Source organism: Myotis davidii, unplaced genomic scaffold, assembly GCF_000327345.1.
Source record: "Myotis davidii unplaced genomic scaffold, ASM32734v1 scaffold855, whole genome shotgun sequence".
Classification (NCBI taxonomy): Eukaryota; Metazoa; Chordata; class Mammalia; order Chiroptera; family Vespertilionidae; genus Myotis; species Myotis davidii.
In genome coordinates, this window is record NW_006286978.1 from 534,033 (window position 1) to 546,816 (window position 12,784).

The 12,784-nt window shown below is 49.8% G+C and overlaps 1 protein-coding gene across 1 annotated transcript in view; it reads right to left on the reverse strand.

Annotated features, from left to right (window-relative positions):
- CACNA1F (calcium voltage-gated channel subunit alpha1 F) overlaps nt 1-10,838 on the reverse strand; it is a 26,404-nt gene extending 15,566 nt beyond the window's left edge. The window contains exons 1-19 of the mRNA XM_015560762.1: nt 10,787-10,838; nt 9,101-9,350; nt 8,698-8,803; nt 8,355-8,494; nt 7,969-8,111; nt 7,717-7,869; nt 6,929-7,134; nt 6,713-6,816; nt 5,746-5,936; nt 5,422-5,514; nt 5,216-5,309; nt 5,018-5,044; nt 4,741-4,901; nt 3,446-3,671; nt 2,360-2,567; nt 2,147-2,267; nt 1,953-2,034; nt 1,024-1,069; nt 789-838 (exon numbers count right to left, since the gene is read on the reverse strand). Coding sequence (XP_015416248.1) covers nt 789-838; nt 1,024-1,069; nt 1,953-2,034; nt 2,147-2,267; nt 2,360-2,567; nt 3,446-3,671; nt 4,741-4,901; nt 5,018-5,044; nt 5,216-5,309; nt 5,422-5,514; nt 5,746-5,936; nt 6,713-6,816; nt 6,929-7,134; nt 7,717-7,869; nt 7,969-8,111; nt 8,355-8,494; nt 8,698-8,803; nt 9,101-9,350; nt 10,787-10,811 — 2,426 coding nt within the window. The 5' untranslated portion in view covers nt 10,812-10,838. The remainder of the gene's footprint in view (nt 1-788; nt 839-1,023; nt 1,070-1,952; nt 2,035-2,146; nt 2,268-2,359; nt 2,568-3,445; nt 3,672-4,740; nt 4,902-5,017; nt 5,045-5,215; nt 5,310-5,421; nt 5,515-5,745; nt 5,937-6,712; nt 6,817-6,928; nt 7,135-7,716; nt 7,870-7,968; nt 8,112-8,354; nt 8,495-8,697; nt 8,804-9,100; nt 9,351-10,786) is intronic.
- Nucleotides 10,839-12,784: the final 1,946 nt, after the last annotated feature.

The window sequence follows — 12,784 nt, forward strand, 5'->3', positions numbered from 1 at the left end:
TTCTCATACTGATGTCCCTCTCTCTCAATCAATCAATAAAAACATTTATATATATATATAAAAGGCTCCTATGCAAATAGTCCCCTCGGGAGTTCAATTGGAAGACTGGGAGTTTGATTACTCATTATGATGTGTGCTGACCACCAGGGGTCAGTTTGGAACATGGTGGGCATTGGTGATGCAGTGCTGGCAGCAGGTGGCAGTGGAAGCACTGCTGGCCCCAATGGGCCCCGACAAGAGTGGGACCGTGGCAGGATGGTGGAGCAGGTGAGTGGGTGGCACCAGCCAAGGTGGGGCCTGATCACCCTGCTGATCTCCCTGCAGATGGTGACCAGAAGCAGTGGCAGGGCTGCTGCCCGGCTCCCAGGTGCTAAGGGAGCCAGGCAGGGCCCAATGACTCAGGCGGAGGGGGGCACATGGGGGTCTAGGGGCCCAGGTGCTGCCCAGGGCCCAGAGGTCAGCTGGGACCTGCCCTTCCATGCAGACACTCACGCTTTGAGATCGCTGGCCAGGTCTAGGGATGGCACCTGTGCATGAATTTTGTGCACTGGGCCTCTAGTTATAAAATAAAGGCTCTGAGAAGTTCCGCAGTAAAACAAAACATCTGTTAATTTTCTTTAATCTCAATGTCCCAAATGTTGATGGCCAAAAACCATGCCCATTATTTTCAAGATGATCTTGGAAAAGGCTGCTCCCTAGACAGGAGGGTCTCAGGGGTCAAGAGCTCTCTGCCTGGGTGGTGACCCTAGGGCCCCACACCTCCTCCATCTGGCCCTGGTCACTTGCCTGCTCCTTCATTCTTTGCACCCTCCTCTTTCTCATTCTCCTCACCAGGCACCTGGGGACAGGAAGATAGGGGTCATTGGTGGTGGGATAGACATCAGGAGATGGACATAGGGAGGCATGGAAGGGATGCAATAATGAAGGATTGAATAGGCAGATGTTGGGGATTAAAAACACAAACACATAGACAGGCATTGATAGTAGTATGAGGTGTAGACAGTGCCCAGGTTTCTAACTCACTAACGCTCCATTCTCCTGTGGGTGTTTCCCTTCAGTGCTCTTCTCCCTGTGTGAGGAAATGGGGGTGTGTGTGATTGCTAAGGACTGCAGCAGATGGGTGAGGCTGAGGGGGGAACATTGCAGTCAGAACAGACCTTTCTGAGACCCCACAGAACTTCCCTGCTTCCGCCCTCATCCCCACAGTCTGTTCTTCTCACAGTAGCCAGAAGGATCCTGTTAAATCCTATGTCTGGCACATCACTCCTCTGCTCGCACCCCTCCCATGGTTCCCACTCAGAGCAAAAACCAAAGTCTTCACTGTGGCCCAGAACACCCTAAGTCTGGCCTCACTATTTCCCCATTTGAGCTCACCTCCTATCACTCTCTCCTTTGCTCACTGGTCTCCCTGGTGTTTTTTTGAATGTGCTAAGACTATCATCACCTCAGGACCTTTGATTTGCTGTCTCCTTGCCTTGAACATTCTTCCCCCAGATATTTGAATGGCTCACTCCCTTACTTTATTCAGCTCTCTGTTCAACTGTCACCTCCACATAGAGACCTTCCTTGACTACTCTAACCAAAATAGCAATCTTTATTTCTCTCTATTCTTTTATTTCACTTTCTTTTATTTGTTATATAGTATTTACATATATTTAAAGTATATTATATATTCATTTATATGTATTTTGCTTCCCCAATTCAAATGTCAGCTCCATGAAGGAGAGGATTCTGTCTACCTTGACCCCTGTTATCTCCTCAGCATCTAGAACAGGACCTGGCACAAAGTAGTTGCTCAGTAAATGCATGTTGATTGAACGAGAACTGGCAGGTTGGATGTGGGGATGGGGATTGCCAGGGTGACTGAGGCATTTATGGGATGTGGGATGTCTGTGTGGATTCCCAGGAAGGGATCCAGGGGAGACTGTCGTAGGGCTGGAGCCAGACATCACCTGCCCTTGTTCTTGGCAGTGCCTGTATCTCCACTGGCTAGGTTGTCCACAGCAATGGCAAGAAACACATTCAACAGGATGTCTGGGGTGAGCTCAGGCTACAAAAGATGGAGAAGCAGCCTGCTTGTGGACCACCCAGATTCCTCTATCCACCCCACCTGCCAGCATCCAGCCCCCCAAGTTTTCAAGGATACAGTTGCCGCAGATGAAGAGAATGATGAAATAGACGCACACCAGCATCCCTGGGAAGAAGGGGCCGCCATAAGCCATGATACCATCATACATGACCACATTCCAGTCCTCACCTGTCAGGATCTGGGGGGGGGGATTCACCATGAAGCTCTTGAGACCCTCCCTGCACCCTAGGGTGCCCCTGACCCACCCATCCCATTATCTCCAGGCCCCACCTGAAAGACAGTGAGGAGGGCCTGGGGGAAAGTGTCGAAGGTGCTTCGCTTGGTGTGTGTCTGGTCAAAGTTGAACTTGCCCCCAAACAACTGCATGCCAAGCAGGGAGAAGATGATGATAAAGAGGAAGAGGAGAAGCAGCAAGGATGCAATGGATTTCATTGAATTGAGCAGGGATGCCACCAAATTGCTTAGAGATGCCCAGTGCCTGCAGCAGAGATGGAGGGGGCAGGGTTGACATGTCCAGTGGTGAGTTAGGAATTCCAGCTTGAGGTTCACTGGGGCGGGCTGAGTTAAAATGGCCTTTGGTATCAAGGTTAGAAGTGATTTTGGAGCTGGGGTGAGGCAAGAATAAGAAGTGAGGGGAAGGTTGAGATTGGGGTTAAGCGTTAGGGGAGTAATGGGAGATGAGATTAGGATGGAGGGTAAATGGAAATTGATGGAGCTAGAATTGGGTTTCAGGTTGGGACCAGGACTGGGGTTAGAGTTTGAAATTGCAACTGGGGTCAATGTTGGGGTTAAGGATTGGGGAGTATTTGGAGTTGTAGATGACTGAGTTAGGGATAAGATTGAGGCTGGGAACAGGGTTGTGTTTGGAGATGGTTAGGAGCTAGGAATGGGGGGTTGTGGTTAGTGATGGGGATGAGGCTGTGCATTAGGAATGAGATTGGAGATGGGGTTGGGATTGGGTATGGGGGTTGTAAATGGGCTTGTGGATGATGAGTGGTTGGGGGTTGGGCTAGAGATGGTGTTGTAGTTGAGGGTTGGGATGGGGTTTGGGTTGGGCATGAGTATGGAGTTGAGTTCAGAGGCAGGGTTGAGGTTGAGAAAGAAGATGGAAACGGAGTAGACACCCTTCCTACAGAACTTGAATCTCCACGAAGGCAGAAACTTGTGTCTGCTTTGATTCCTGGTATTTCCCTAAGGCCTGGAATGGTGCCTGGTACACAGCAGGCACTCAATGGATATTTGCAAATTGGATGGTGAAATATACACAGTTATCATTGGGACTGGGGTGGGGGCTGTTGGGGCTGTGTCTGTGGCTTCAGTCACCACCCCCCCCCCCACCCCCCACCGCACACACACCTGGTGACTTTAAAGATCCTGAGGAGGCGCACACATCGGAGCACTGAGATGCCCAGGGACTGCATGGCACCCACCTCCACCAGTGTGGTCTCCAGGATGCCCCCACAGACCACGAAGCAGTCAAAGCGGTTGAAGAAGGAGGAAACGTAGGTGGAGGGGCCCAGACCATACAACTTGAGAAGCATCTCCACCGTGAACAGACAGAGCAACACTTTGTTGGCATACTCTGTGGGGAAAGGGGGAAGGGCTGGCCAGTTTCTGGGGTGATATGTGAGGAGGTAGGGCCATGGGATGATCTGGGGTAGCTGGTATCAGGCCAAGCACAGGCTGGGGGTGGGATTAGGGTTAGGAATTGGGATGAATTTGTAGATCAGAGTGGATGAGGGGCTTGGAGTTGGGGCGAAGGGCAGAGTTGGGGTGGGGCATCAATCAGCCTCTATGAATCCAGAAAAGCTCCAATTCAAGGGTAGAGTTAGAGTCTGGGTTTTAGTTAGGACTGGGGCTGGTTTGAAGTTTGGAGTTAGAAGTGTGCTCAGTATTAAGGTTGGGGTTGAGATGAAAATGAATTCTTAATGGACATAAGACACTGGGGGATAGGGGAGGCTAGGGGACTGTCAAGGGTGGGGGGGGAATGGACACATATGTAATACCCTTTGTAATACTTTAAGCAATAAAAAAATAAATAAAATAAAATAAATAAAGAAAGAAAGAAAATGAATTCTTGTAAGAGCTATCACTTATAAAGTGTTAACTTTATGTGGGCCAGGCAATGTGCTAAGCACTTTTCACTTTAATATAATCCTCCTACCCACCCCATAAAGTGAATAGTATAACTATCTCATTTTGTAGATGGGGAAATTGAAGCACAGAGGGGTTAATTTATCCAGTGTGGTGTTAAGAGCTTGGGCTCTGCCCTAGCCAGTTGCTCAGTGATTAGAGCGTTGGCCTGCAGACTGAAGGGTCCCGGGTTTGATTCCGGTCAAGGGCACATGCCTGGGTTGAGGGCTCAACCCCCAGTAGGAGGTGTGTAGGAGGCAGCCGATCAATGATTCTCTCTCATCATTGATGTTTCTCTCTCTCTCCCTCCCTCTCCCTTCTTCTCTGAAATAGGTAATAATAATAAAAAAGAGCTACAGAAGTGTAGGCTACAAGGTGCGATGGGACAGGCTAAGATTTCTGCATTTACTTGTGGGGAAGGCAGTGTTTGGGGGTCTGAGGCACCTGAGGGATCCTGAATTGATCCCTCTTGAATTGGAGCTTCTGGGATGAAGGAAATTGGAGGCTGGGGGGCGCACCCTGGGTCTGGGTGAGCCACATGGGCTGCCCGTGGTGCTCTGAAGCGATGGTGAGCGTGTTGAGGAAGACAAGCAGCAGCACAGCCCAGTAGCAGGCATTGGACTTCACAGCTCGCCGGCAGCATGCCCGGAGGCTCTGGTTGATTCGACGGAGGCGGCGGCTGGGCAGCAAGGAGAACCCATTGGCTGAGATCACCTACCTCAGCCTGCCCTGTGGAACTCAGGTAGGGATCACAGAGTCATGGGGTCCAGGAGTCACATAACTTCCTCAACTTACCAGACCCTGGTTTTCATGATCTTGTTTCTGCAAAAGAGGTTTATGGGAGGTGAGCGTCATAAAGGGCTGAGGGGCAGTCAGTGGCTAGGATCAGAAGTCAGGGGCTGAGGTCAAGGTTAGAAACTAAAGTAAGCACTGGGGTCAGGGTCTGGACTGAGTTCTGGGCTGGGGAAGGGGTCAATGGGTTGGGGCGCTCACAGGCAGCGTGTACAACTGGCCAGAGCCCCCTCCTCCTCTTCCTCATCGCCCGGAGTCTCTGCCATGGAACCAGTGTCACTGGCTGGCAGGCTGGCTGTGGGCAGGGTGGGAACAGAGGTCAGCACAGGAAGACCTCAAGTTTCCATCCTTGGCTTTCTCCTCCATCTACCCATCCTGCCCCCTCCCCAACCAGGATGGACACCCACCATGGCTGCTGGTGGAGTGTGTGGATCGGGTGGAGTGACTGAACCAGTGCAGACGGCCATGTCTCCTATTGGTCAGCTCTGCCAGTTGTGGTCCTGCAGGGATAGGGAGGACAGTTGAAGACCATGGCCTGAGGCAGGGTAAGGGCTGTGTGTGGGGGAGGTGGATTATTTGGAATCTGTTCTGGGTACAGTTGGGAGGTGGATCTAGGTTCTATTTCCTAGGCCACATCTGAAGGCTGGGCTTAGAGTTGTTGCAGGGGAGATCTGGGTCTCAGGAGGGCAGCCCCGATGGGGTAGGGAATGAGCCAGATTAGGGTTGCCTACGGTGGCCAGCCCTGCCCTCTTCAGCCACAGAACCAAAGTTTCCATCAGCTGAGGGGTCTTCCATGTCCAGCTCCTCTGCCTGCATGATCCAGTCCAGGTAGCCCCGCAGGTCCTCCTCCAACTGCTGCTTCTCCCTCAGCTTCTGGAAGTCCCCTCGTGCTTTTGCCTTCTCCCTCTCCTTGGAGAACTCCCTGAGGGTGTAGGATAGAGGGTGAGGTGGAGGAACCACCCCGGTCCCCTCGCCTTCCCCATTCCAGCCACACTGGCATCCTTGCTGTTCTTTGAATATGCCAAGCACATTCGTGCTTTGGAGCCTTTGCACAGAGTGTTCCCTTTGCTTGGGACATTTTCCTCAGAGAGCCACATGACTCATTCCCTCATCTCTTTCACATTTTTATTCAGTAATACCTTCTCAAGGAGGCCTGTCCTGACTGTCCCCATTTATAACGGTAAGATAGCCCCATTCCTATTTTTTTGGCTTTGCAAACATGTCTTCATTATCTACATACTTTTAAAAAGGCCTAAGACCAATTAATGTACCTTCAACTGCAACTTTTGCAAATGTGACATAAATCCAAAATGTACTGTAGATTTGATCAAAATTTATATGCAAGTGTTTTTCCCTATTCTGCCAAATTGGCCAGAAGCCTTCCTATTCCTATTTTTATCCTTCCTTTCTTTCCATAGGAAATATTCCATATAAAACACTACATATATGTTACTTATTGTATATGTTGCTATAGTCTGTCTCCCCCTAGCCCCCAAATGTAATATCTGGGAAGGCAGGGATTTTTGTCTCTTGTTCCATTCCTAAAGTGGTGCTTTGCACCCAGTAGATGCTCAATATTGACTGAATGAATGGTGGGGTATTTCAGATGGGTTTTGAAGGTTGCCTAGGAGTTTGCCAGGAAGGAAAAAACAGACAGAGTCTGAGAGGCAGGATGAGGGGAGGGTCTAGGCTCCTCACCCACTCAGGACGCCAAGTACAAGGTTGAGGACGAAGAAGGACCCAAAGATGACAAGACTCACGAAATACACCCAGGGCAGCTCGTACCCCATGGCATCCTGCATCTGGGTAGAGAGAGGACATGCATCCCTCAGGGCATGCAGACATTCCTGCCTCTGAGCTCACGGAGAAAAGGCAGGTTCAGCTTCTAAACTGTGTGCTCTCCTTCCACCTCACCCAGTAGAGCACATCCGTCCATCCTTCCATGGTGACACACTGGAAGACCGTCAGCATGGCGAAGAAGAAGTTGTCGAAGTTAGTGATGCCTCCGTTGGGCCCTGCCCAGCGCCCGCGGCACTCGGTCTGGTTCAGAGTGCACACACGCCCAGAGCCTCCAGAGCCTGAAGACGCACAGGGCGACGGGTCCTCCTCCGCTTCCATCTCTGCTTGGAAGACAGGGTCTGGGCTCTGGGCTCTGAACCACATCCACCCGCATTCCCTGCCACCCTCTAGCTCCGCCCACCTGGGAAGTTCAACTCAGGGTCCTAGATTTTAAGGACAACCCTTAGATCCTGACTCTGCCAGGTCAGGATTCTGAACCCCTGGGAAGCTGAGTCCCAACCACAGGGTTCTGGGGAGTGGGACTGTTAATCTTGGGGTAGAATTTTATAAATGAAAGTGAGGTATCAATCTGGGGGCGGAGTCTTGTGAATTTTGGAGGGCTTCTTAAAAAAAGGGTGGGGGCAAGGCTTGGGTTGGGGTCCGGATGAAGGGCCTGAATATCTGGGACTAGTTGTGCAGGATGGAGTCTTAAGTGGCTATAGGGTGCAGTCGTTGTGATAGGGCAGAGCTATTAGCAAGTGGGCGATTGTAGTCTGAGATTGAGGGCGGAGTCTTGAATATATGGGTAGGGCTTGTTTATCGGGGTTGGAGCCTGAGTCTGGGGGCGGAGTCTTGAGAACACGGTCTGGCCCAGGAGGCAGTGGAGGGGCGCGTCCTGTCCCCGGAGGGGTCGGCTGGCTGACCAGATCCCAGGAAGTAGCACGTTTTGTGCATGCGTCCGAGGAACAGCTCGAGTCCGATGATGGCATAAATAATGATGACGAAGAGCACGAGCAGAGCGATGTGCAGCAGCGGTACCAGCGCCTTCATGATGGAATTGAGCACTATGTGCAGGCCTGCGGGGAGCGAGGGCTGGGTGAAGTAGGGGCGGGGTCCGTTCAGTCCTCCTCCCGCTCCCCTTCCCTACCTTCAACCCCGGGAGGCGTTACACTCACTCGGGACTCCAGACACCAGCCTCAGTGGCCTCAACACCCGAAATGCCCGCAACGCCTTCACATCGAAGCCCCCCGGCTTCCCTCCAGTATGCGGGGCATCTCCAGGCCGTCCGGGGCCCTGCTCCAGCAGCACGCTGAACAACCTGATGGGGGAGCAAGGTATGAGGCGTGGGCGGGTGTCAGGCTTTGGCACCCCTTCTCATCCCTCTCCTCTCCTGAGAAAAGCACAAGTCTCTGTAACCGGAAATGCAAACAGGCTTAAAATATTCCTGATTCTGGCTGCCAAATGGGAGCAATTTAAAGCAGTCGCTTCCCTGAGCCCCGAATTCAGCGGGCTTGGGATGGAAAGTTGAACTAGAGTAGGGGTGTGCCCCGCAGATGCGCACCCAACCACAACGATGATGAAATCGAGTAGGTTCCAGCCATTGCGGATGTAGGCGCTGGGATGGAGCACCAGCCCATAGGCCACGATCTTGAGCACCGTCTCCACAGTGAAAATCACCAGAAATACGTACTCCACCTGCTCCTGGGGGCGGAGCGGGAGATCCAAGAGTTATTTGGGTTGGGGATTGATGGGGACAGGGGTAAGGGCAAAGGGCGTAGCCAGGACAGAGGGCTGGGCAGAGGTGAGTCATCTGGATCAGAGAGGGGAGGGCCTGGTTGGAAGGCTTGAGGTGTAGTTCTACTGGGGCTGTATCTGACAGGGGCACATGGTGAAGCAAAACTCACCAGGTTGTGGTTGGCGGTGTTGGAGTCGTCTTCTGGGAAGGGAATGTAGACCCCCAGGGCCACGCAGTTGGCAAAGATGGTGAGCAGGATGAGGATGTCGAAGGGCCTCAGGTGGACACAGTCAAGGACCCCGGCAAAGCAGCCTTAGACCCCAACATTCCCTTGGGGCCCTCCCCACCCAATGCTCACCCTTGACCCCAAGGTGACCAGCCCTCACATGCCCAGCCCCTACCCTGACCAAGGCCTTGACTCTGACTCCCCTGGTGAATGACCTTCACTTTTCTCAAATTCCCCCTGAAGCCAGTACTTGACCCTTGATCCATGCTAATCCTGACCCAATCCTTCACTCTTGGTACTCTGGTGACCTCACCCCCTGAGGCCTTCCCCTGGCCTTCCAGGATGCTTCCACTCCACGATGCTGATGCAAGACTGCCGCAGAGGGTTGGCCAAGGTGAGGCAGAAGAGCGCCCGGGGTGACCGCTGAACACTGGCCATTGCCACCGTCTTGTGCTTACTGTGCTGAGTCCTTCGCTTAGGGGTCCCCAGGCCTGATGCCTCACTGATTTCACCCCCTGATTCTGGGGGCCCAGGGCACAGCCCCCATTCAGGACCAGGGCCTGCCCCATTGGCTGGACTGGGCTCTGGGGTGATGTCTGTGTGGAGAAATCAAGTGAGGAAGGACAGGATATTGGGGGCAATCATGGCTGCCACCTACCTGATTCCATCCCTCTGTCTGAGGGAAGGAAAAAAGAGCATGTAAAATTAGGAAAAGTTAGGGGTACCTCAGTTAAGGATTGGGGTGGTAAGAGTTGGTTTTGGAATTGATTGGGGATAGAGGGCGAGTTTATAGAGGAGTGAAGGTGAGGTTACAGTTCCAAGTGAAGTAGGGTTTGGTGTTAGACTTGGGGTAGAGTTTATATTGGCATGGGGTACCATTCAGTTTATAGTTGCAGGCAGATTTAGGGTAAATTAAAATGGTGGATTTTTGGGTTGGGTTTAAATACAGGTGGGAGTGGAGTGTGCTTGAGTTATGATTTAGGTTAGGACTGGGTATTTGAGTAAGCTGGGATTAGAATTAGGATCAAAGTTGGAGCTGAAGTTAAGTTTGGATGGGATCTGAGTTTTGCATTGGGGTTTTCCACTAAGGTCATTCCCAATCCCCATGGCCTTGTTTCAGCCTGTGAAGGGCAGTAGATTGACCTGGTTAAGAGCCCCAGCTTTGGAGGAAAGAAGCTGAGTTTCAATCCTGACTTTACCACTTGATAGCTGTGTGTGGCCTTGAGCAACTTACATAACCCCTCTGAGACTCAATTTCCTTATCTGTATAATGGGCTGATAATAAGAGAACCTACATTATAGGGTTGTTGTGAGGATTAAATTAGTTCAACATTCAGAAGATTGTCTGGCACATAATATTATTCCCATTTTACAGGTGAGGAAATTGATGCAAAAAGAGGGGCTAAGTGATTTGATGAAGTGGTTGAATTGGGAGTCAAATCCAGATAGACTCTGACAACAGCTCTCCCAACTTACTACTGCCATTGTGTGTGTGTTCTCTATTTCTATTTTTTTTTGCCCTTAAAAATGGATCTGTGCTCTTTCTGAAAAGCCAGAGAACTACTTGCTAACAGCATTGACATCCAGGAGTTGGGGTTGAGGTGAGGTGACTTTAGAGCGTGTGGTAAAGTCTGTATCTGTGTTGGGGTTTGGACTCTAACAGGGGTTTACCCTCTGGTTCCTATGGTTTGTGTTAGGATTAACCCTAGGGCTGGCTGTGGAATTGAAGTTGGGTAGGCACTAGTATAGGGGTCAAAGCCAGGATTGGGGTTGGGTTTCAGCTGGTAATTATGGCTGTGGATGGGGAAGGGAGGCCATAGAGAACAGTGTCTGGGTCACGCTGAGCTTCATGGCTTAGTTGGAGGTAAGGCTGTGTTTGGGGTTGGCTGGGATGGGAACAGGATGATTCTGGTCACCTGGTGGTTCACCAGGGGTGGGGTCCTGGTGGGCAGTGGGTGAGTCAGAGGGGCTAGGGGTAGAGCAGAGCCCAGGCTTGCTCAAAGGGTCCTCAGGGGTGGAAGGCTGCTCTCACCTTTCCCGCCTTCAGATGCCGACATCCTCCTTTCAAGGTTGAAGAGCCATCTGCAAACAGCCCCCCTCTCTTCCCCCAGCTTTGGAGAGATTAAGGTCACTGGGCGGGGCCATAACAGGGTTGGATGGGAGGGTGAGCAGGGTCGAAGATGGGACATTTGTGGGCCAGAGCCTGGTAACAGAAAAGGCAGTGACTAAAAAAAAATTAAAAACTATTTTTATTGATTTCAGAGAAGAAGGGAGAGGGAAAGATAGATAGAAACATCAGTGATGAGAGAGAATCATTAATCGGCTGCCTCCTGCGACCCCCACACTGAAGAACATGGGGGATGGAGCCGGCAACCACAACCCAGGCATGTACCCTGACCAGGAATTGAACCCTGACCTCCAGGTTCATAGGTCGATGTTCAACCACTGAACCATGCTAGCCGGGCTAAAAAAATATTTTTACAAAATATATACTAGCACCAGTCAGAAATTAAAATAAGAAAAATGATATTTTTTCCAACAGTATCTGAAATTTAAAGTGCATTTGAATAGATCTAACATAGCATATGTGTGAGATCTCTATACAAAATTATCAAATATTATCAAGTGATTAAAGGGGACCAAAATAAATGGATATATATGTTAAATTAACTAATTGAAATAGTAAGAACTGGGAAGATGTCAATTCTTTTCAAAATGATCTAGAGATTTAATGCGGTCCCAAACAAAATCTCAAAAGTTTTTCCATGGAATTTGATAAGATGGCTCTAAAATGTATATTGGTATACAGAGGACCTAGAAAAGCCAAAATCCTTTGAAAAAGTACAAGATGGAAGGAGGATTTGCCATATCAGATATAAAGGCTTGTTATAAAGCTGCAGTAATTAAAAACAGAATAAAGTTCCAAACCTGAGTCCTACATATATGTACCCATGCTTTATGACATACATGGCACTACTGAGCAGTGGAGACAGGATTTTTGTTTGTTTGTTTTTTCAAAGAAAACGTCTTTTATTGAAGTCACAGACCAGGTATGCCAGGACCGCATTAGGGTGGTCTTTTTTTTTTTTAGGGTGGTCTTTTTAATGAATGGTGGTTATATAGATGTTTATTGTGTAATCAGTCATTGGATTGTATACACATGTATAACATACTAAAGCATTTATTAAATGTATGGTTACTTAGTAACTACAATGTACATACTCTTTTCTTATTTTATTATGTGTCAGGCACATAGTACAACATGCTTTACATGAATTAATTCTGTTTTAATCATAGGAATCAGGTACATTAGTCTCCCCCTGATCTATCAAGTCCCCCAGTGGATGCCTGAAAGAGCCATAGATATACTATGTTCCCCCCTCCCCGCTATCTATACATAACTTTTCTCTTAAAGGAAGCACTTTAAGGTTCTCTTTGGCATGTCTGGATTGCCAGCATCACCACTCTTGCACTTAGGGGCCATTATTAAGTAAAATAAGGGATCCTTGAACAGAAGCACTGCAATACTGCCACAGTGTTTCTGATCATGAGAAGGCTACTAAGCGACTAATTGGCAGGTAGTATAAACAGCGACAAAGGGATGATTCACTTTGGGGGCGGGGGGAGGGGAGGGAGGGAACGGAGCCCAGTGGCCCGAGATTTCATCACCCTACTCAGAATGGCATGCAATTTAAAATTATGAATTATTTATTTCTGGAAATTTCCGCTTAATATTTTCAGATGGCGATTAATCGCGGGAAACAGCAGAAAGCGAAACCGGGCCTGGGGGTGGAGAGAATACTGTAGTCCATTTTACAGATGAGGACACTAAGATAGGGAAGTTATGTAACCTACCCCCGATTGCACAGTTAGCAAGTTGAGCTAAAGATCTGAGCTAAAGAGCTGAGACTCAACCCTAGACCCTTTGTGCTAAAGCCCCTGCCCTTGTACACTTTCACAATTTAGAAGGCGAATGCCTTCCTAAATGAATGAGTGAAGAAATCACTCTCCGTCCCGCCCTCCCAACACG